This window comes from Peromyscus eremicus, chromosome 3 (assembly GCF_949786415.1).
Source record: "Peromyscus eremicus chromosome 3, PerEre_H2_v1, whole genome shotgun sequence".
Taxonomy (NCBI): domain Eukaryota; kingdom Metazoa; phylum Chordata; class Mammalia; order Rodentia; family Cricetidae; genus Peromyscus; species Peromyscus eremicus.
This window is the reverse complement of record NC_081418.1, coordinates 154,819,379-154,843,620: the sequence shown is the minus strand read 5'-3', so window position 1 is coordinate 154,843,620 and position 24,242 is coordinate 154,819,379. Positions and strand designations below refer to the sequence as shown.

Sequence of the window (24,242 nt, the reverse complement as noted above, 5' to 3'; positions counted from 1 at the left end):
CACACTCCCCAGTCATGAAAACATGCATATCACACACACACACACACACACACACACACAATCCTGAAGACTGAAGCTCTCTGTTCCAGCACTTACAAGCATTAAGATCACCTGATATTAGTCCCATGATAACCTTCTACTCCACTATATCTTGTTACAGAACAGAGTGAGCATAGACAAAAAAACAAAACAAAACCTTAAGCATCTATAGTCATTTCTCCTCCTCTCCCTTCTAATTCAGTTGGAGAATCATTGTTGCTAACTAGAATAAGCCCAGGTCCTACTTACCCACAAAACATCTGACTTAGTTTGGTATGGATCCTGGATAGTCTTTTTATTTTATTATTTTCTACAAAAGTTTTATAAACATTTATTTATTTGTCTCTGTGTATGTGTGACCACACATGTTCCTCCTATGTGAATTTATGAGTGCCATGTGCATGTAGTTCCTGTGGAGGCAAGAGGAGGGCACCTGATTACTTTAGAACTGGAATTATAGGCATCTGTAATTTGACCAATGTGGGTGCTGAGAATGTAACCCAGATCCTGTACAAAAACAGTAAGTGCTCTTTACTACTGAACCACCTTTCTAGTCCTTCATTTTTTTCACATTTTAATTAATTGTTATTATATTTGTGTGCTGTTTCCTCATGAATATGCACACATGTCACTGAGTATGTACACGTGTCACAGAGCATGTATGGAGGTCAGAGGACAAACTGAAGAGTCGGTTCTCTCCTCCCACCATGTGTGTCCCAGGGACTGAACTCACATCATCAGGCTTGGTGGCAGTAACCCTTACCTACTGAGCCATCTTGCTGGCCCTTTTTCTTAGTGATTCTAACTCGGGTCCTGAAGTCCTATGGGGATTAAGAAGCTAACACCCTAATCTAGTAGAATGTATAACATGTACAGCCCCAAATGCTATTCCAGATGTATTGTTCCTCCAATATATACGAGTATGAGGTTAGTGCCTGGTAAGAGCTTAGCTTTGCTTTCTGAAACCATAGCAGAATGAGCCTGACCTCGTCTGTAGATGCCAAGCTGTTTGACAGCATGTATCATCCCAAGAACAAGACAATACTTTTCTAGATTAAAGTTAACTGGTTCTTTGTTAGATTTGGTTATTGAACTCGTCACTATCAAGTTCATCCCTCTACAGAGGTTCACTTACAAATACTTCTTGAAAAAGATATTCCAAGAAATGAGTAGAACACTCCAAACTGAGGTGGTAAAGTGAAGCTGCATCTCCAGGGCATACAAGGACAATGAGCAGGTAGGCCACCTCCCTCAGCAGAGAAAGTCTCTGAACAGAAAACCACCTCCAGGTCTCAGGGCCCCAAATAGTCAGTAAAACTGATGGTCAGAAGAGAAGAGCTGGAGCTAGTAAGATGGATGGAGATACACACACACACACACACACACACACACACACACACACACACACATATACATATATATAGCCGTCTCCTGTATATACCTGTCACAACAACAGCTGTGACTGTCCACCCTATCATTACTGTCACAGGCCTGCAGCACACACAAGTCTTCTCTTGAGACACAACACTGTAATATGACATGAGGACTTGTGTGGCCACCACAGTGCAGCACAGAGGTTGTTTTCAGATCAGCTGCTCTGCTGGTGAGAAGTCAGGGTCCAGGCTCTGTTTCCACCACGAAGAGCTACTGAAGGTTCCAAGGAAGGGGAGCACATGCTGAGATCTGTGTTTGGAGAGAAGGTTCTGGGATCCAGGGATGGGGAACTAGAGTAGGACGCTCCACCTCAGTGACAGGGTGGAAGGGTTATTAGGTCAAAGCAAGATATGAGCAGCAAGTCAGGAAGGCCTCTCCACAAGATGAAAGGAAAACGTAAAACCTGGAGGGGGAGCGCTGGCAGGATGGAAGTCACTGAACATGGAAGGGTGACTTCTTCTAGGTTTAGGAAATTGTGGATGGAAGAAGAAGAAGAAATAAACCCAGATAAAGGCCACTAGAAGTGCTTCCAAAGGAAAGATAATGTGCTCAACTGATGTTTTAGTTTGTCCTTCAGCTCAATGTGACACTGATGTACCTACTGGGCATATCACAGGAAAGATCTTGTTGGCAGAGGTAGAGACCTGAGCCTTAGTGAGGAGCCAAGTCACTTATGGCCTGAATGTTGACTTTTAGGAACAGACCATTCACAAAAACAGGACAGACCACACCACATAGTGTGGTCCATGGGTTACCTATATCTGACAACCTGGCACTTGGACCCTGTAGCTTGATGAGAAGCCTGGGGGTAGAAGTGGAATTTTTGACATTTTGCTGCAAAATGTCAGAATAACTGACAGAACTGGAGAACCAGAACAAAGGTAAAAACCGGGGGTCCTAAGAGCACTGGAGAGAGCTGATAAATTATAGTAAGAGCAGAGAGGGAACAAGAGACGGCGAGTGAAGGTCAGGCTGCACGATGTGGGTTACCTGCTATGATCCCATCCATCTGCTCCAGCGCCGCTGCCAACATGTCACTGGCATCACTCATCATCTTTCTATTTGTCAGGGGCAAATTCCAGCTTTAATCTGGGGAAGGAACAGAAGACTACGATGTTATCACTGCACACTTTAAGTGACGCATGCTGGCTTTATTAATTCTACTTCAGATTATAACTCCACTTAGCAACCAGAGAATGTCAGAAGCAGCATGGAGCTAAATTAACTGGACCCTTTAATCACCTGCTGAGAGATAACAGCACACCAGCACCTATGTCTCTACCAGTTAATAAGAGAAGAATTAGATCTTGCACTCAAGGTTGTCCAAAGTCCAGCAGAGAAGTGGGGGCAAACCTTGGTGACAAAGTGTTTGCCTCATTGTGAGGCTTTGGGTTCAGTCCTGCAAACCGCAAAACAGTCTGGTGGGATATTATCCTTACCATTCTTCAGAGATCTAGGTCTCTGTGAAGTACACGGGAGTATTATGGAAGCCTTCTGAGGGGCAGGAGGGTGCAGACATGCTGAAGGGCATAATGATACTGTGGAATCCTCCCAAGAGGCCAGGAGGGTACAGACAGACTGAAGGACACAGGGGTCAGGAGGGTGCAGATGAGCTTTTTTTCTATATCAGCCTCATCTAATCACTTTCCCCTTCATTTTCCATTTTTTTAGGTTCATATATCAGTTTACCATAAAGTTTATATAAGGAAAGTATTCATTAACAAACAGACAATTGTCTCCTGCTATCCACAAGATATTGGCTTTAGTACTCCCATGGGTATACAAGTTCCTTATATAAAACTACACAGTATTTGCACAGAGCACTTTGAAGTATCTCAAGATTACTTAACAGTATTTAACTCAATAAAAGTGCCTTGTAACTAGATGATACATTGCATTCTTTGAGGGACAAATAAGAAAACAAGTCTGCACATAATCAGTAGGAATGTGTCTTTTCCAAACACTTCTGACCTGCAGTTAGTTGAACGTAACACACACACACACACACACACACACACACACACACACACACACACTTTATAACATGCCAATAGGTACCATGTACTGAGTGGTTGTAGCAGCCCTAACTGGGTACATAAATCATCCACAAGCCTTGGATTTTGCTTCTGTTTCACAGTACTAGGGCTCAAACCCAGGACTGTGTGCGCTAGGCAAACACTCTTTGACTGAGCTACAACCCCATTAGCCGTAATTTTTAATCAGGACAACCACTCAGTAAAATGAGTTGGCCTCTCCATTTTATAAATTAGGACTGACAACGTTTGATATTTCTTTGGAAAACAAAAGAAAACAAATACAGAAGTTCTTAACAAAAGTCTGTGTGGTATCCATTGCATGCTGCTTTTCTGTTTATCTGGTCCCACCTCAGCAGGAATTTACTCTGAAGTGGCATCACCACCTACCACAGTCTTACTGGTCCGTTTCTTTACTGAGTCAGGGTCTCACTGTGTAGCCCTACCTGGCCTGGAACTGGCTATGGAGACTAGCTTGGCCTCTAACTCCTAGAGATCCTCCTACCTCTGCCTCCCGAGTGCTGGGATTAAAGGCACATGCATGGATTTACTGGCTAAAAGATCAAGTGAAATTGCACTTATCAAAGCACTGGTCAGCAACAGAATAGTCAATACATGCGATTTTCATTCTTTAATGCATATTTAGTGCCAGCACCCACACAGATTCTCCCAGAAGGCCTAGATAAAGCTGGTGTCATGCTGAAGATACTGTAGTATAGTAAACATCTAAGAAGTAAAGGGCATGCTGCTCAAGAGAAACCTTTGCCCTCTGTCTCCAAGCACCCAGACCTCACACACCACTCTGTCTTCATAAATGTATTTATAGGTCTGCTATCAGCTTTAGGAATTAGTTCTCCACTATCTACTTTTTCTAACAAAATTCCATACAATTATGAAATAATACTTTTTGTTTTATTTTATTGCTAACTTAATATAAGAACAAGTATTTGATAGGTAAAATACTTCAAAATTCTGATATACCATATTCAGATTCATAAGTTTATCTACGAACCCTAGAATTTTACTCACTTCAGAAGATATAAAACTTCACTATCATTTTATGTGAAAATAATTATCACAATAATACCCAAGTACATACCAAGGCATAAATAAGCTATATTACAAACCAAGGGGTTTTAAGAATCTACTCATATGGCCAGGTGTTGTGGTATATTCCTTTAATCCCAGCACTCCAGAGGCAGAGGCAGGCAATCTCTGAGATCAAGGCCAGCCTGGAAACCCTGTCTCAAAATAAATAAATTAATAAAAATTTACTCATAGCCTTGGGTGGGCATACTCCGTAGAGGTGGTATACAAGTTTAACAATGATATAAGCTAGAAAACTTAAAATGTTAAAACTAAGAGCATAAAAGACTAAGCAGAAGGGTGTATGCAAGCCCTGAGTTTTATAATTAAGTGGGCTCCATTCCTTTTTCATTTTAAAAATAAAAGCATATGCATACACATACAACTGGCCATCTTTTAAATTGAAAGCCCCTCCAAACTCTGAACCCCTTTATTCTACCCCATCTACACACACACACACACACACACACACACACACACACACACACACACACACTCATACTCATGAATGTGCACATACAAAACAAAAACACACATGAGGCTCAACTATAAATGTGGGACTATCAATACAACAAAATAACACCCACATCAGAAAAACATGTTCACCAAAATCAATCAAAAAATAAAGAAGAGAAAAAGAAAAAGATGCTCACTGCTTCACTGAATCAGAAACACAGACATTCATCTTTGAGAGTAGTTATATTTGTGTACAACATAGCAGCTTTTTGGATTGGGAATGCAGCTCAGTGGTAGAGTGTTGTCTAACAAGCATGAGGCCCTGACTTTGACTGGCAGCTGTGCAAGATCAAAGCTAAACAACAGCAACGGCCCAGCACTCTCCAAGTGTGGTAGGCAAGTGCATACGGCCTGCATCCTGGTCAGGAGCCTGTCGAGTGCTATGACTTGGAGGGCTGAGACCACCTTGAACACAGTTGTCAAGATGGTGAAGAGTCAGCTTTTTACAAGTTTCCAGTTCACTGAACCAATCCTTTCTTTGGGATAATAAAATGCAGCAGTATTAAATGTCTATACAAGTTGATCCGTGCTTACTCTCCATCTCTGTATCACACGGCACCTCCACATAACCTGAGGGAAGAAAGAGGGCCTAAGTAATAAATGTGTCTATAACGTGGTGAAGAATATAGACACTGAGTTGGAGAAGGTGGACCAGGATAAAGGAGCACAGAGTTTGGAGGGGAGAGGGCACGGTGACAGATTCAAAGCCAAAGATGTCTGTCATGAGCTAGAAGTGGGTAAAGCAGGTGTCTAGAGCTCAGAGGACACCTGAGCACAAAATTCCTACAAGTCAATGAAAGAGCAGAAGGGGTGAAGACACGTCAAGGATGTCTTTTCACCCATAGAAATATGAAGAGGTGCTTAACATCATTAAGAATAGAAAAATTTAAACCAGTGTGATATTATTTTAGACCCAGTCAATTAGCAAACAAACGTTTTTAAGACTACAAGGACCAAAAAAAAAAAAAAAAAAAAAAAAGCCGGGCGGTGGTGGCGCACGCCTTTAATCCCAGCACTCGGGAGGCAGAGCCAGGCGGATCTCTGTGAGTTTGAGGCCAGCCTGGACTACCAAGTGAGTTCCAGGCGAGGCGCAAAGCTACACAGAGAAACCCTGTCTCGAAAAACCAAAAAAAAAAAGACTACGAGGAGCTGTGAAGGCTATGACTCTCTTGCAGAATGGTGCTGGGACTTCACATGAATTTACCAAACTGAGAAATAGTTTGGCACTGCCACTTTAAATGGTTACATTAGTTTTCAATACAGTAGTATTTCCTTCAAAACACGTAACCAAGAGCAATGTAGAAATGTTCACAGAGGGAGTCTTTACAGAACAAAACTATGGAAACAACCTAGCACTCCTCAATACAAGGAGGGATAAACTAGTACATACAAACAGGATTGTGGGACATGTGGTTGTGAACAGCAGTGTAGTCTGTACAGTAGACAAGTACATACAAAGGCTCCCCCAAATCTCAGCAAAATATTTTACAATGTTTAAGGCAATTAAACAGACCTACTTAATTGTGTGTGTATGTGTGTGATAACTAATATGTATATTGTAAATATGTATCAATTATATATATATATATATATATATTAGAAATAAATACATGGTCAATTTATGCAAAAGGGAAAAGGGGGCTAAGGTTACTGAGAAGTTTTCAAGTTAAGTACTGAATATTAAAATGACTATTATATTACTAAAAATAACAACTGGGAATTCCAGTTCTGGTCATTGGCAGAATGATTATATTAAGCAAATTGGATGCTGAATGAAATATACAGCTTTGAAGAAAGAAAGTGAAGAGAGATTAAAAGTAGGCAAGGCTGGAGGAAAGGGAACTCCTACCACAGGTAAGATTCCTAAACTCCCTGTGGGCATACCCAGCCATACTCAACCCACCACCCTCAACTGCAGTAAGAACAGTGTGGGTCTCGAAATGTAGCTCAGTGGGGAAGGAGGGTGGGGGGGACAGAAAGACAGGCATGCAGAGGCAGGGGTGGAGGTAAGGGGTGAGAGGGGGCAGGTTGGCCTCAAGCTGGTCCTCTTGACTTTGCCTCCAGAGTAGCTGGGACTACAGATATAAGCCATTATACCTGCCAGGTATAGTTGACAGTGGTAAGAGTTAATTTGCCAAGAAGTCATAATGAGTAGAGATATTTTTACAACTTAATATGAAAGCTTCAAAATACACAAAGCAAAACCTGGCAAAATTAAGGAAGAATTACACAAATTTAGCTCATTTATATGTAATGTGATTATTGATAGGATTAAATATAAATATTCAATTTTTATTCATCCCAGGACTCATTTGTTCTTCCTTTCTGTTGGGGTGTCAGACAAGGGTAGACAGACCCTAATACAGAAGGTTTGAGCAATTCCATCAGTTACCGTGGACTAATTCAAGTTATAGAACAAAATGCCCAAATGCAGAACACACATTCTTCTCAAGTCTGCATGCTACATTCACCACCCTAAGGCACAGATGCAGTACTCTAACATATTTTGTGCATCTACTTACCTATTAACAAAAACCTCGGGTCTATAGAGTAGGGCTCATCTGGGATTTGAGTCGAGGATCTCTCACACCCTAAACAAGAATCACACCCCTAAACCAAGGAGCCAACATAAAAGCACAGATGCAAAGCCCCGAAAGGACAACTAGATGCTATAAAGTACATTTATTAAAATGTTGCCTTGCCCATGGATGAGCTATTTAAGATGCAGCCCAGTTTAGAGAGCATGTGTTGATAAAGCTATGTTGATTTTCATGGCTCAGCTGAAGAATTTTTAAAAATGGAAATGCTAAATAAAAATATTTTAGAAAGCTCAATGCTCTGAAAAATATTTTATGTCCTCAAAAAAATTCTTAAAGGAAGATTTCCCAAGCTCCCTCCACTAACTAATTAATATAATGGAATATTATTCTAACACAATGGAAATTACAATGTAAACCTGACTGAACAAGTGATACTGTGCAACATTCTAGTGAAAGAAAGTAGACATAAATGACCATGACCAGCACGAGCCCTTAAAATGAAGTCTGTGAGCAAGCCGTGTCTTATAGAAAGTGGAATAACTACCTTAGCAAATGGATAGTTGAAGAACTGGGGAACTCTCTGATCCATATCTTGGTTGGTTACACAAAGTTTTACAACTTCATACTCATCAAAGTAGGCAACAGATTCATAATTTATTAGGTATTAAGAATGCTACTACTGGACCTGGGTTGAGCATGAGCCAGTGAGTAAGCCAACAAGCAACTTTCCTCCTTGGTATCTGCTTCAAGTTCCTACCCCAAATTTCCTTAACAGTGGACTAACACTGGGAAGTGTAAGCTGAAATAAATCTTTTCTTCCCACCCTACTCCTGAAAAGGATCCCAGTATCAATGCTATCTAAGTTATTTGTTTTAACTAAGAGAGACCTATTGGTTGATGGCTAATGTTGAAAGAATAAAATTTGTTCAAAGCTTGCTTAGTAAGAAATTTCTTTAAAAGGCATGTATTAGTTAAGTACTGTTCAGTTACTAAGGCCAATGTTATTAGTGCTCATCCACATTTCCACACATGTAGCCCAAATTATAATTAACCAAGACTTCAGGGAACCTTCCCCTCTGCCATCGAACTTGGGGGTTGCCAGAAGTGCTAGGGTTATCAATACCCCCAGGGAATAGTCACCAACTTTAAACTTTCTACTGCCTCCTATTCATGTCATCTACCTTGGCACCCAGAATTACCAAGGGCTTCAGTGCCACTCAGAGTGGTCACTGGTTTGATAAAGCATAACTTGTAGGCTTCCCAATTCCTCTGACCTCCCATGCCTCCAGCAATCTTTCCTAGGATAACTTTCTAAATAAGTGTCCTACTTTGGAGGTGGGAAAACACACACACACGCGCACACACATGCGCACACACACGCGCGCGCACATACACACACACACACATAATTTGTACCCTATGATACACTTTTACTGTATGCAAATTTCACTCTAATTTTAAAGATCTGGGAGTTGGAGAGACAGTTGAGCAATTAAAAGCACATATTGCTCTTGCAGAGGACCAGGTTAGATTCCAGTACCCATGTCAGGTGACTCACAACCACCTGTACTCCAGCACCAGGAGATCTGTCACCCTCTTCTGGTCTCCAAGGGTACCTGTACTCACAGGTGCACATGCCCCCACATAAAATATACATCCAAAAATAAAAATTCAAAATGAAAATGATCACTAGAGATTAGAAATAAAATCACTCTGTGGGGGGGAGTGGAACAAGGTTTTTCTGTGTAGCCTTGGCTGTCCTGGAACTCACTTTGTATACCAGGCTGGCCTCAAACTCAGAGATCCACCTGTGTCTGCCTCCCAAGTGCTGGGATTAAAGGCATGAGCCACCACTGTCCAGCTAAAATCACATTTTTAAATGAACTAAATAGATAAATAGATGGATAAAAGTAGCACCTCCCTGAACCCATAATAACACTCCAGAATCATCTAACCCTATGCACCTGAGGCCCAGAGTGAAAGGTCATGATACCCAGGTCCCTTTGGGCTCATGGTACCCAGGTCCCTTTGGGCTCATTCTTTGCTTATCTGCAAAGTTAGGTCTCACTCTGCAGCCCAGATGGGCCTCAGAATTTCAATTCTCCTGCCTCCGTTTCCCCAGGCTGGGATTACAAGCACTTGCATCACTTGCTGATAGTTTTTTCTTCTGAGCTGACAAACCCACTTAGAAAATTCAAACTTTGCCAGCATAGCCCTCCCAAGGCAGCAAAGTTACTTCTAAGCTACAAGTTGAAGCTACCTTATGCTTCTTTAAGCACTTGCTGGAGGAAAAGGCACCAGGGAACACAATTACCACAGCAAAGAAGTGTTTAGGTTCAAAGTTACAGTTCATAGGGAGAAGCTCCTTCCATGCTGGGCAATGTAAGATGCAGTGCAAGACTATTCACAGGTCCAAAAGGTAGTGGTTTCCTATCACAATGGATCTATATTAATAATATGAATTTAGAAAAATCTTAAAAGTAATTTCTAAAAACAATATTCACATTATAGCATGAAACCTCCCACCACCACCACACACACACAAAAGAAACTCAATAGAAATACATTTTTTTTTAGAAGTCTAATTTCAGACCTGGACAGGGACACATTTAGGGCAGATCTGAACAGGATAAAGTATCAGGGAAAGGTCTGGCAATGGGTGTGGCGGCTCGAGGGTTGGCAGGAAATCACTTTTTTTTTTTTTTTTTTTTTGCAGAGCTGCTGACTGGCTGATGTTTTGGGTCAGGCCAAGTGTCCCAGTCTTTACATAAAGAAGAAAAGAAAGACTTATGAAAATTACCAAGTCTTCGTTGAGCTTTGGTGAAAACAGACAGCATTTGCCCTAGCAATCTCAGCCTGCTTTATCCAAAACATCTGCATCTGAAAGTGAACTTGGAATTCTTGCCTAAGACAGACACAACTCGAGGAGATCACGATTTAAAAGAGAAAAAAAATCCCCTGAAGGAAAGAGAGAATCACAGAATGCAATCATTATGAAAACAGAACATATTTTTTACATCAACTACCACACACTTCTTAACAGATGTTCCTCTCAGGATGCTACCAATGGAGGATGACCAATGCCAGGCTGAGCTCAGCTCAGGAGTCTGCAGCAATACAAGCTCAGCAAAGATAAGCCATCTTCAAAACAGAAGGACCAAGGGAAAGTAGCAACGCTTGCCAGGTCTGTGGTTTGAGGGCAGCAGCAGCTGGAAGCTTCTTAGAAATGCAAATCCTCCTTTACAGGAGCAGAAGCCAGGGGCAGTCCAAGCTTCTGAGACAACTGCAGAAGTGGTACTAGCAGGCCTTTCCCTCTGGGAAAGGAGGGACAAGGTGGGAACTGGCTACCAGGGTAAATAGAGCAGAATTCCCCTTCTCACCTCCCTACTAACTTCCAATCCAAAAATAACAGTTCTAAAGAAGAAAAAGTTTCAACTTGAAAATTTTCTCCCTAAGTCTTCATGTTTAAAACACTTAACTGCCCCCTCCACTTTTTTTTTGAGACAGGATCTGGTTAGGCTGTCCTGGAACATAGCACAAGGCAGCCTTAAACTCATAATCCTCCTGCCTCAGCCTCCCAAGTGCTGGGATTGCAGACAAATGCTACCATATCAGGCTCGCAATTTATTTCCTGATTCTCTGTAATGTACCTGCCACCACAGATTTTCTCTATACTCCATCAACTCAAACACTTTTCATCTCCAATATGTTTTTACTGTACCTAGATAAAGTAAAAAGTCCTTGAATAGTGTAACAGAGTGGAATGGGAGCTGTGGGGGTGGAAGGCTGTTGGGAATAGCAGAGGTGAAAACAGAAAGGTTGGGGTCTTCATGGCAGGGATAATATTTAATATCATGGGTTTAAAATCGGTCAAACTGCAAAACGTATGATATTGCTGACCTTAGAGGTTTGAAAACTACATTTGCATTAAAGAATTATTAGAAAGTTATCAATAATGCTACTTCAGTTCATTTCTGAATCCTAATTTCTCAGAAATGAGCTTCAAAATATTCATGGGTGAAATGATATGACATCTGAAATGCCTACATTAAAGCAGATGGGGATGAGGGTAATATACATGAAACAAAGCCAGGAATGACTATAGTTATTGAGAAGTGATAAGCACGTCCTTCTGTTCTAGCTACATGTTTGTATACTGGAGATTTCTATAACAAAAGTATTTCATTTTTACCCAGACCTTCAAGCTCCAGGATTTTCACACACCTTCAGCCACGACATATTGTCTTAAATCGGTTGTTTTTCTCATGAACACAAGCATACTCAGAGCTCCCCAAATATTTACAAGCCAAATAATGAAATAATTGTAATTTTAGCTACCCATATAAACACTATCACAGACAGGTACGCTTTGAAAATAGAACAGCCTCCTGCAGATAGAGAACTCTGACGTGGGTGTCAAGGAGCACTAACAATGGGACGTTAATATGCATTACTTCCTCTGATGGCTAAATGACATGCCGCAAAGGACGGTGTGGATGACGATGGGGAAGCACTAGGATGACAGAAGCAGCGAGGGGAAATGGGCCAATGGAAAATGAAGTGAGGCCGTTGGCTCTCTGCTATTAATATTTAAGAATGACAGCCAGAATGGAACTAATGGAAAGATCCACACAATAAGTCAAGCTCTTTTTCTTCCTGAATAAAAGGACTCTGCTGTTACTGAAAAGTAGATGTGGAATAAATGTGATAAATGGTGAACCTGGGGTAAGAATGCTTCATTTCTCCTGATCTCAATTCAGGTATGTATCTCACTGATGGAACAAGAATTTGTCAAACTGCTATGCCTTGACTAGTGTGGTGATATATTGTGTACCCTAAAAAACTTGCCTGAGGATCAGAGGGCAGAGCCAGCCACTAGATTAGACATGGAGGTCAGGCAGTGGTGACACATGCCTTTAATCCAAGGAAGTAATATGGCAAGGCAGAGAAAGGCATATAAGGAGTGAGGAAACAGGAACTCTTTAGGCTGAGGATTTCGTAGAGGTAAGAACTAGTGGCTGGCTGTTCTGCTTCTCTGATCTTTCAGCTTTCACCCTGACACCTGGCTCTGGGGTTTTTTGTTTGTTTGTTTGTTTGTTTTATTTTTTTTTAAATTAAAAGACCATCTAAGAGTTGAACAACAGACTAGGGCAACCAACCTTGAGTTCCACCCAAACTATACAGTATGCATGGGGCACCACCCTGCCTTTCACCACACAGCTGTGCAACCTGCCCTCTGAACACATCCTGCCCTTTTATCTTATCTTTGTGCTGTCCCACATACTGTTTTCTCCCTGCCTGGACCAGGCTCTGTGTCGTGGGACACACACAGTAGTCCTTTGGTATCTGCAGGTACTGGCTACAGGACTCCAAATAGCAAACCTCCCAGCTGCATGAGTCCCCTGTGTGAGATGATGTGGTATTTGTATATAACCTATGCAATTTTACCATATGCTTTAAATCATCTCTAGATTACATACAATACACCACAAGCTCAAGAGTGTAGCCTATTCTACACAAAGATGAGTTTCATTGAATTGATTAACTGCCTACTCCTGACCCCAAGCACGAAAGGGAAGCCAAAGTTTCACTAGGGTGAGATATCACCTGTGGTCCTAAAGCCTGAAGAAAACTGCATGCCATGGCAGAATCTCACCCAGGAATCCACTGATGAATCTTCCCACCAGTCCTCCCAGCAACAAGCATACACCACCCACACAAACCCTAACTATTTTACAGTGACCCTGGGAAGGGTAAATCACTGGAAGCTGGGCTTGCTCACCAGGTCCAGTATTTACTACAGTGAGCTTCTTAGGAACTCTGACATCACTCTCAATATAGTTTGTACCAGGATTACTGTGTCAATCTCTAACAAGGATAAATTAGTAAGAGCTGTCTATTCATCAACATACAGCTACTCATTAGTCACCATATAGTCAGAAGTAATATACATGAAAGGATGGTACATTACTGGACTTGGCTCCTTTTATGTCTTAAATCATTGACCTAGATTTTGTTTTTATGTCAGTAAAGGTTCTGGCAACAGCATTTTAGAGAGAAGAAACCAGGTGGGGAGAGGAAGAAGCAGGAAAAAAAGAAAGAAAGAAAAGAATGAACATTCTGAAATGCCCTGATGGGAGTTTTAAAATTTGCTTTCACTGTAGGTGTGTACTGAATGGCTTTGGCAGAGCTAGCCATGGCCATCAGGCTTTTCTATATTGTGTAGCATCTGATAGGACCAGTGCTGCAATCCAGCCTGGATGACTCTGTACATTTCCTCACACACGTACATATTGGATTCAATGATATTTCCCACTGAGTTCCTGTGTGCCAGAATCAGATCCAAACTCTGAGAGCTTTCACTTCACTGGGTGTCTTCCAGTCAAGTCTACCTCACAGAGCACAGTTTACACAGACAGTCCTCTGCTCTAGCTAAGTATGTATTTTTTTAAGTGGCATCCCCAAGCTTGGGCACTCTGAGTTATCAGAGAAGATGTTCTACTTAATGAGGCATTCTCAAGAGTTTTCTAAAAAAATAAGGTCAGGAAATGATACAGTGGAATTTAGTTTCGGCTGTGTTACCAAACACCTTGGAATTATCTTCATCTCAGAACACCTGGGTTCAGTCTTCCATTAAAGAGTAGCAGTGTGAATACTGATTCCTCCTGCGAAGCTCCTAGCTTTGTCACCTTGACCTGCGCTGGATGATAAGCAGGAATCATTACTGACCCCAGGTCCCTCCCTACAACATTCCACTGTCTTTAACAATCCCTAGTAAACCTCCTCCAGCCTGTTCCTGCCCACTCTTCATCTCAGCACATGACTTCCATATCTACCCCTGAGAAGATACCACATCTACCTAGGGAGAGTCTTGTCTGTCTAATGTTCCTGCGAGTACTTACTTACTGGACTGTTCTTTGACTTTTGTGTGTGAAAGGCAGGGTTCTGGGGAACAAATCCAGGCCTTTATTCGTTGGTGGGGTTTTCAATATGAATTGTGAAGCTGAGCTGTGAGGAGCTAAAGGAAGCACAGGTATAACTAGATTTGGATTTGCATTTGCTGTTGTGAGACAGAGTCTCATTATTGTTGATGCAAAAGACAGCTGTCACCTCCAAGTGAGCAAGAGCTAAGTCTATTCTGGTCAAATCTGAGAGGCCACGGCTTTGGAACATAGAGTTTACATTGCTCCAAATAACTGGAATGCCCTGGAGGAGACTCGTGAGCCTTTACAGCAGAACAAAAGACAGGTCTGATGCCAGTTCACTTATATTCATGGTGACAGCAGGTAGAAGACAGGAGCAGGAGAAATTCTAGGGTTCCAGATGATGTCTGATGACTCTTAGCTTCTAGGTTAGTGGTCTACTAAGTTAGCAAGTTTTACCTGACAGTCATGAGGATGACAGGTCAGACAAAGAAGTAAAAGGGAACTAAAGGCAGTCTAGGATTATGGTTGTGGGTCTGCAACATTCCAACTGTCTATAACCATAAAGTTGTTCTTTAACATTTGGGGAGGGGGGGAGAGTGGGGTTGTTCTGGGGACTTCAGTACACACTTCATAGCTCAGGCTGGCCTTGAACTTTCAATGTTCTTGTCTCAGCCTCCCAAGTGCTGGATTACAGGTATGAGCCACCACACCTAGCTAGTATTCCTAGGAGTATTTGGTGGCAACTAATTTTGTGTTGATAGATATAAGCAGCTCTTACTTACTCATCTCCTTTAGAGGCCACTAGAGTAAGCTTGGTGTAGAATCTTGAAAGCAACACCACAATCTATAAAAAGCTAAGTCCAGAGGCTAGAGAGAGGGTTCAGTGGTTGAGAGCCTGCACTGCTGTTGTAGAGGACCGGCACTGGGTTCTCAGCACTTACATAGTAGATCACAACCACTTGGAACTCTAGTTCCTGAACATCCAACGCCTTCTTTGGCCTCCAAGGACACCAGGCATACACATGGTGCAGAGATAGATACATGCAAACACTCACACACGTAAAACAGAATCTTTATTTATTTATTTTTATTTTTTTTTAAAGAAAAACTCAGTTTAGTAGAGACGATGGACCTGGGGTAAGTGGTGCACCTGACAGTGACTCACCTCTTCTCAAGGCAACTGTACAACAACTACAGTGTAGAAATGGGGCAGAATTGACTAATGGCCCCTAGGCATTCAGGACACGTAGTTTTCATCTGCAAGATGTTAGTGTAAAGGGCAGTTCCCACTCCATAGACTATGACTACAATAATGGCAGTAAGGGTATAGAAAAGGGAAGGGGGGTAGAAGAACAAAAGGAGAAAGGAAGAAAGAAAGTAGCATTTCTCAAGTGCTAAGTATCCAAGTGATTTACAGAACCCCAACTTTTAATATCCCTTTTATAGGAAAGAAAAGTGGGGTGTGAAAAAGTTCAGATGTCTTCTGAGAATTGTTTCTTTTTTATCTCTTTACTGTATGTGTATGCACGCGCACTACACTCATGAATGCAGGAATTTATATGCTATGGCATGTGTGTGGAAGTCAGAAGACAACTCTTGGAAGTTGGTTCTCTCCCTCCACTATGGGTTCTGGGGATTGAACTCAGGTCATCAAGCCTGCACAGCAAAGTGCTTTTACCCTCCGAGACATCTTCCCAAACCCTGAACTTTTCTTTCATGAAAACTTGGATTTCTCCCATAAAATGACTGTGAACACTTGAGTTATTCTGGGACACATTTTTTAAAAAAATATTTATTTTTACTTTATGTGTGTGTATATGCCTGTGCACCATATGTATACAGTACCCATGTATACAGGCCAGAAGAGGACATCAGATACCCTGGAACTAGAGTTATAGATATTTGTGAGCCTCCATGTAGGTGCTGGAACTGAACCCAGACCCTCTGGAAAAGCAGCCAATACTCATAACCACTGAGCCATCTCTCCAGCCACAGCAATGGGAAAGCGCCTAGGTCTCAGCAGAAGCCACTGGGCTGTCTGGGGTAGTCACCGGCATAAACTAGAATGTGGATGATCTCTAACCCTGAGAGGTGGACACTTGTTTTCTTCCCCCTTGTGGAAGACAACATAGCTAGGCAATGTGAGACATGACAGAACACACTGCTCAGGCTTATTTTCCAGACCTTCTTTTCCTACTTTGCAAAATGAGATTAAGCCAAATAAATTTAATATTTCTTCATATCTGTACCTGACTGTTATTTAAAGTTGGAGCTGAACAAGCCATCACCTGTCATTATCAATACACAAAAATGACAATGGTTGACTAGACTTTTAAGACAATAGCTCTGTAATATTAAATACTATAAATTCTTTCCTTGAGGAGATAGACATATCTACTTATTCTTTTTCTTTCTTTTCTGAAATCTAACACAACTGGTCAAGTTCTACCCCACCCCTCTGCTGGGTGTGGACATGCCCACTGCAGGCATGATTATGGCCTTTTTAATGTTATCCTGTCTTTGCTCTTCCAAAGGCAACAAAACACAAAATCAGAATGTGAATGTGTTGCTCCTATTGGTTAATAAATAAAATGCTGATTGGCCAGTAGCCAGGCAGGAAGTATAGGCGAGACAAGCAGATAGGAGAATTCTGGGAAGAGGAAGGCTGAGTCAGGAGTCACCAGCCAGACACAGAGGAAGCAAGATGACAAGGCAGAACTGAGAAAAAGTACCAAGCCACACAGCTGAACATAAACAAGAATTATGGGTTAGTATAAATGTAAGAGCTAGTCAGTGGTAGGCCTGAGCTAATGGCCGAGCAGTTTTAATTAATATAAGCCTCTATGTGTTTACTTGGGTCCAAGAGGCTGCAGGACTGGCGGGTGAGAGAAATTTGCCCTGACCATGAGCCACATGGGACACAGGAAAACTTCAGCTACATCAGAGTGTCATTTTCCACTCTCAAGATCTTTCTCTAAGCATATCATTCTAAGAATTTTTAAAATAACTTGCTTAACTTCCTGGGTTTGGGAAAATGAGTTGAACAATGGACTCTTCAGAGGTCAAAAGAATGGGAAGAAGTGATGAGTAGTCTGAATGAGAGGAGGGCATCATGCCCTCAGGCTCCTTTCCAGGAACTACTTTCTCTAATTGGTTCTCCTAGTCAAGATTCATTCCTTGAGTTTATAAATCATATCAACATGGATGTATTAGATAGCTAACTTACACAAAATCATTTTTAAAATCTGTCCTTTAACTTGGGGTTAGACAGGTGGTTCAGTGGTTAATGTATTTTTCTTGAAAAGGACCAAAGTTGAGTTTCCAGCCCCCAAATCAAGCAGCTTATAATTCCCTGTAGCTCCAGCCATGGGGTATTCAAGGGTCTCTTCTGGACTCTACAGGCACCTGCACTCAGATGTGCACACACCCACACAAAGGCACATACACACATAATTTAAAAATAAGAATAAATCTTTAAAATTTTTTTAAAGTCTCTCCATTAACCAATTCCTCCACCAAATCAGTACATGGATGTTTCGGGTTTTTTTTTTTCTCAAGTAAATTAAATAATCATTTTTGGATCACTGAATATAAATCTTCAAAGCTGCTACTTCGAATTAAATGTAAAAATATTTATGAATCGGGTCACATAGTTATTGTTTGTTTAAGTGAAAGCAGTCAAAGTTGTTTGTTGTTGTTGTTTTAATTTCCCCTAGGGAAAGATCTTTAATTTCCCCTAGGGAAAGATCTTTAATTTCCCCTAGGGAAATATCAGGCTGAACTTTCCTACTGGTTTGAAGTTATTACCTGGTTGAGAATGAACAGAAAAGTCTGAAGGCAGCGTCTTGCTTTCACCCACCTGTGACAACTGTACCATCTGGACAAGCAAATGGGTCTGGTTATAACCCAGGAGTGGCTTAGAACCATGAAGTACCCCAGATTCTCATCTGCAGGGAGACAGCCAAGCCTGGAATTCCTGTCCAGCTATTCACATTTCCTGATGTACAGAGTTAGGGAAGTCCAAGGCTAAGAATACAAATCTGTGCTGAGACAGTCTTCCCAGACGACAGGAAGGAAGCCTAGACCTAGAGCAGCCACCTCAAAGGCTAATACCTCGGGCACTGGTGCAAAGAATAAAGCTGTATGAGGGGCTGGAGAGATGGCTCAGCGGTTAAGAGCATTGGCTTTTCTTCCAGAGGTCCTGAGTTCAATTCCCAGCAACCACATGGTGGCTCACAACCATCTGTAATGAGATCTGGTGCCCTCTTCTGGCCTGCAAGGATATGTGCAGACAGAACACTGTATACATAATAAATAAATAAATCTTTAAAAAAATTAACTTTATAAAATAAATATAAAGCTGTATGAAAGGTGTGGGGAAGGCAAGGGAGATGTCAGCCTGCAGGAAGGAGCTGGGTGTCAGCTGTTTATCTTATATTCCAATAAAAGAAATAGTCAGAGGCAGGCAGGACCATGCCAGAGAACAGCCTACACTGTGGTGATACTGTGTTCCCCAAAATATTGTGCACCCTAATAAACTTATCTGGGTTCAGAGAACAGAACAGCCACTAGACATAGAGGCCAGAAAATGGTGGCACTCATACCTTTAATCCTATCACTTGGGAGGCAGAGATCCATTCAGATCTCTGTGAGTTTAAAGCCACACTGGAAACAGCCAGGCATGGTGACTCACACCTTTAATCCCAGGAAAAGACGGCAGAAAGCAGAAAGGTATATAAGGTGTGAAGACCAGAAACTAGAAGCTTTTGGTCTGGTTAAGCTTTCAGGCTTTCGAGCAGCACAGTTCAGCTAAGATTCATTCTGGATGAGGACTCAGAGGCTTCCAGTCTGAGGAAACAGGATCAGCTGAGGAATTGGCGAGGTGAGGAAGCTGTGGCTTGTTCTGTTTCTCTGATCTTCCAGTGTTCACCCCAATACCTAGCTTCAGGTTTATTTTTATTAGTAAGATCTTTTAAGGTTCATGCTACACTACACGTTCTGAAAAACCAGGGACTAATGCAAATAGCCAAAGATTATACTAGGCCTGATACTTCAACTTCCGGGTAGATTTTTTTTTTTTTTTTTTTTTTTTTTTTTTTTGGTTTTTCGAGACAGGGTTTTTCTGTGTAGCTTTGTGCCTTTCCTAGAACTCACTCTGTAGTCCAGGATGGCCTCAAACTCACAGAGATCCGCCTGCCTCTGCCTCCCGAGTGCAGGGATTAAAGGCGTGTGCCACCACCGCCCAGCTCCGGGTAGAATTTTAAAGATGTCCTCTCATCTAAGCTCTGATAGGAGGCACAACACAAGGGAGGGAACCTGCATTTAAAGGCCATCCGTGACGGCTAAGCATCTTGCATATCAGTTTTGTTACAATACATGGCTTGCCTCTTTGGGGTTGGCTAGCTCATTTTAACCAAGTAACCTGCCCCTTTTGAAAGTGGTAGAGAAAATGACTGTCATCCATTAAATTTCATTTTAGTAGCAGAGGAAAGTACATGCATGCTGACTCCCGTTCCAGGAGAGAATTCCCCAAGAAGCAACTTTCTCCTAGGGGACCGAGAGAAGCAGAGTGGGAATCCAAGTTAACCTAAGATCGTCAACTGTGGAGAATAACTAGTTTAGAAAGTATTCAATAGGGGTACAAAGTGAGTGACTGTCAAACAAAGCAACTGAGAAGTGACCTCTGTCTGGGGAAATGCATGTACTCCCAGCTTCATAGAAAGGTTTCAATACTCTACTTCACCTTAACAGTAATGGTCACTGCAGCCTTTTATACACGCAGAAAGGACTCTTGGCTCCCTTTCCCTCCTCACCGCCACAGGCCTAGTGTGGCCTGGATGACAAGTGATGTTAACAGGGGGGAATGTTATCCACTCCTCCAAAACCAACTTCTGGCAGGCATGGCGGTTTTATTAGAAGACAATGGTATTTTAGAATATTTGTCAGGGAAAACAAAACATGACTAACGTAACAGAGGAGAGAAAAGTTTTAATTTTTCCTGGTCTCTGCATGGACAAACAAAACATGGCTATTATTTTGGTGCCCAGGACTGAGATGGCATGTACTGGTGACACCAACACACCACACACTTAGCAATGAAGAATGAGGTGCATTTAAAGATTTAACTGAGGTATAGAGTGTGGCAGAAGCCAAGAGCTGCAGAGAGAGAGACTTGGCAGATACCCTGAACATCCAGAGACAAGGAAGAGTGCAGAGGAGAAACAGAGGACAACCCACATCTCTGACGGAGTCACCGGACAGCATCCAAACAGCTGAATGACCTGCCAGAAAATGCAGCTGTTATCTCTTGGGATAAACAGTCCATCCAAAGCACTGGAAAGCTGAAAATGTCAAAAGTGCACATCCAAAAGAGGCTCCTGTGGATGATGGGAATATCTAAGAAAGGTGGGGCCAAAACAAGGTGTCAAGTACAACAAGCGGCAAAGCAAGACTGTGTGTGACAAGCTCCACTCTAAGCCCTCAGAGCTTAGACTGTGTTAGACATTTCACCAAACACAGACCAAGAGTGGTGCTAACTAGAAACAGTACCATGACATTCTGTGGGGTCTAGAAAGGGAGCAAAATTCAATCAACTTATAATTGTTTTTCTGGTTTAGGGAAGACTCCAAATCAAGTCCAGCTGTCCCTGTAAGGCTAACTAGATCAAGGCTCACATAAAGACCAACACACAGCACTCTAACAACATTGAAACCGATGAAGAAAATATCCACTTTACATGTTCCTGGGATGACTCACGACTAGAGAGAATTGGGCCTCCTCCCACTTCTCCTGCTGCCAGGTCTCAAATACTTTCAGCCATTTCCACAAGAGCAAACACGCCAGATTAAAGAATGCTGTTCCTGGCATGTTGGAGGCCCTCCATGTGGTAAAGTCACAGCAGGCTGAGGACCGACAGTGCCAGTAGCTAGGGGCCTTCCAGACTGTAAAGCACACCTGATCTTCAACTACAACCCACAGCTGTTAGCGAGAAGCAAAATCCCAACCACACTGACTTACAAGATAGTTACGATGATGCATCGGTCACAGGGAGAACCATTCTACCACCTGTGGCAAAAGCCTTTCTCAATTATTACTATTACCACATCACTGGGCTTCCTAGACATTACTCCACGTTCTTCCACTATGAGCTAGGTCAAGCAGACTTATCTTAATTGGAGGTAAACTAACACTGCAGTCAGCCACTGTCCTGACTGACACTCCCTGAAGCAGCTCCCTCGTCCTTGGCCAACAGATGCTGAAACTCAGCAGGTTATGCATGGGCTCTCTATGGACTAGTGGTAACATTTTCTCAGTATCATTTTTCAGCTTCAATCTGAATAAAAATGTCATTTCAGAGTGTCACATTCACTCCACCACCACCCCCATGAATATTATTGAGATGAATACCCTGTGTTAATGACCTAAGATTACCACTGTAAAGGTTTGAAATACATTTGGTTCAGGAGATGAAATAATCAACACAACTGGAGTATAAAGAAATGGACTAGGAATAGCTCCAAATGAAACAGGCAGTGCTGAGGACCATGCCATGCAGGGTCACTTTGAAAATTTAAAGTCTACCTTAAAAAACAGGGATGTCAGTAAGGAGCCTTCAGCACAGAGGTGACTTGATATGACTTGTGTGTCTAAAAACTCTCTTGGCTTTCCTAGAGGAACCCAGAGAAAAAAGTCCATCTGAGAACTAGACGGGGCAAAGCAAAGAAGTGTGGAAGTGACATTTAGGGCACTGTGGGAGGCAGAATCTGCAGGGCTTCTTGAGAGACAGTGCAGTAACAGAAGCATGAGGGAGGGGTGTCACCAAGACAATGTCCAGCCTGAGGCATGAAGGAACTGGCAGATACAGTGGCTGTTTATGAAGAACACTGGTCAGAAGGACAAGTTTGATGGTGAGGGTCATGAATTCAGTATTAGAGTTGAGATTTCTGTAGAGCGAAATGCTAAAATGCTCTTCGGCATATGTTGGTACCAAAATATAACACGCTAGATTTACAGTTTCAAAAATAAAACTGGAAAATGCAATCATGATTAGAGTTTCAGAAGCACTGAGCCTACAAGCTGCTTCTAAAACTGAAAGCCTTCAAACTATTCTCCATGGCCACATTCCTGTCCCACCCCCAGAATATTTTTGGTGAGACCAGTTGCTCTGAGAGTAAGGAAGTCTCACCAGAAAAAGGGTAGGTAGTCAAGATCATGTGACAGACTAATCATCATCCTTCCCTGTTTTGCTACTATAATTTGTTCCCTTCTATAATCTGAACTTTTCATAAAACACCCAATCCATTAAGACCAAAGATTCTCAGACTCCACCCAGACCTACTGAACTAGAAAGTTTGAGGGTGGGGCTGGAAAACTGTGTCATAACAAGTCCATGGGATGACAAGGAAATGCACTGAAGTTCAGAACCACTGACAATGACCAGTCAGGTCTCCTTCATGTCTGCTTCTATCCATTTGCTGTACTTTACTCTCCACTAAGAGCTCCTTGGCACTTAAAAGCTGCATTCAATATCTACATACACCTCCTCCAAAAATGCCATCTTTCCTGTGAGATCTCAAACTCGAATCTTACCCATGCCCTGAGTCAAGTCTGGTGGCACTGCCACCCTGATCCGAGCTTCTTTGGTTCCTACTATGCTGTACCACTCTGAGTACATAGCCTTGATTCCACACACACAACAGAGATCCTGCCTTTTACTGGAGTTCATCACAACATCTGGTTATTCTAGGCCAGTTGTTTCTCAAGGTGATATCAACAAGCAGAAAAATCACCTGGAAGCTAAGTATAGTATACTTGGGAGGCCAAAAGGGAGGATCATGAATCCCAGGCCAGCCTGGGCTACAGAGTAAGACCCTGTGTCAACACATAATTACCTGGAAGGTCCTGTTCTTCATCTATTTAACCAGAAAGTCCTAGGAATAGGGTATGAGAATCCATACTTTCAAGACACATTGGAATTTAATTTTTACAGCTGTGGATGAAACTCATCTTGATAATTAACCTTGGATCAACTGCCTCTGGGTTTAAGAGAACACTGGGATAGACTCTAAACTAAATGAAAGGGTAACCTAGCATGTGGCCCACTTCTCAAATGCACTCTGTGGTTGTGAAGCTTAAAACAACCACCATGTCATGTGTTCACTCAAGATTTATCTGTGAAAACTGTGGGCTCATTTTCTTATCACATAGTTTTCCCTGGTTCAAATTTACAGAATTAAATTTCAAGGTTACTGAGCTTTATCTTCAGCCCAGGTATTATAAGACCATCTTGAAGGTATTTTCTGGTCTACTTACCTTGATTTTAGTCATTTGTAAATTGTCAGAGTTTCTACAAGCTTCAGCAAAATGGAAACATGGAATTTCAAGATATGAGGGAAGACATCCAGAAAACTACCAAATTGCAGGCAATGTTACTTATAAGTAGTGTAGCATGTCCACCCCAAAACTATCCCAGCCTTAGCCATGAAGGTTAAACTTGTTCGTAACCAACTGTTCCATGCCCATGAGCTCCACCTTTCTCCACTCCCTGTACCTGCAGGCAGCCAGTCAAAATAATCGACCCAAAACGTATATAATCGATGCAGAAAAAAGTCAGAGACAAATGACTTTTAACTGGAAAAAAAGAAATGGCTGTAAAACAGAAAGAAAAA

The 24,242-nt window shown here is 42.0% G+C and overlaps 1 protein-coding gene across 8 annotated transcripts in view; it reads right to left on the bottom strand.

Annotated features, from left to right (window-relative positions):
- The window catches only part of Ppfibp1 (PPFIA binding protein 1), a 155,364-nt gene that overhangs the window by 59,742 nt on the left and 71,380 nt on the right, over window positions 1-24,242 (bottom strand). For all 8 annotated transcript variants that reach the window (XM_059256379.1, XM_059256382.1, XM_059256381.1 and 5 more), the window contains one exon: window positions 2,464-2,562. In XM_059256379.1, the coding sequence (XP_059112362.1) occupies window positions 2,464-2,527 (64 nt within the window). In that variant the 5' untranslated portion in view covers window positions 2,528-2,562. The remainder of the gene's footprint in view (window positions 1-2,463; window positions 2,563-24,242) is intronic.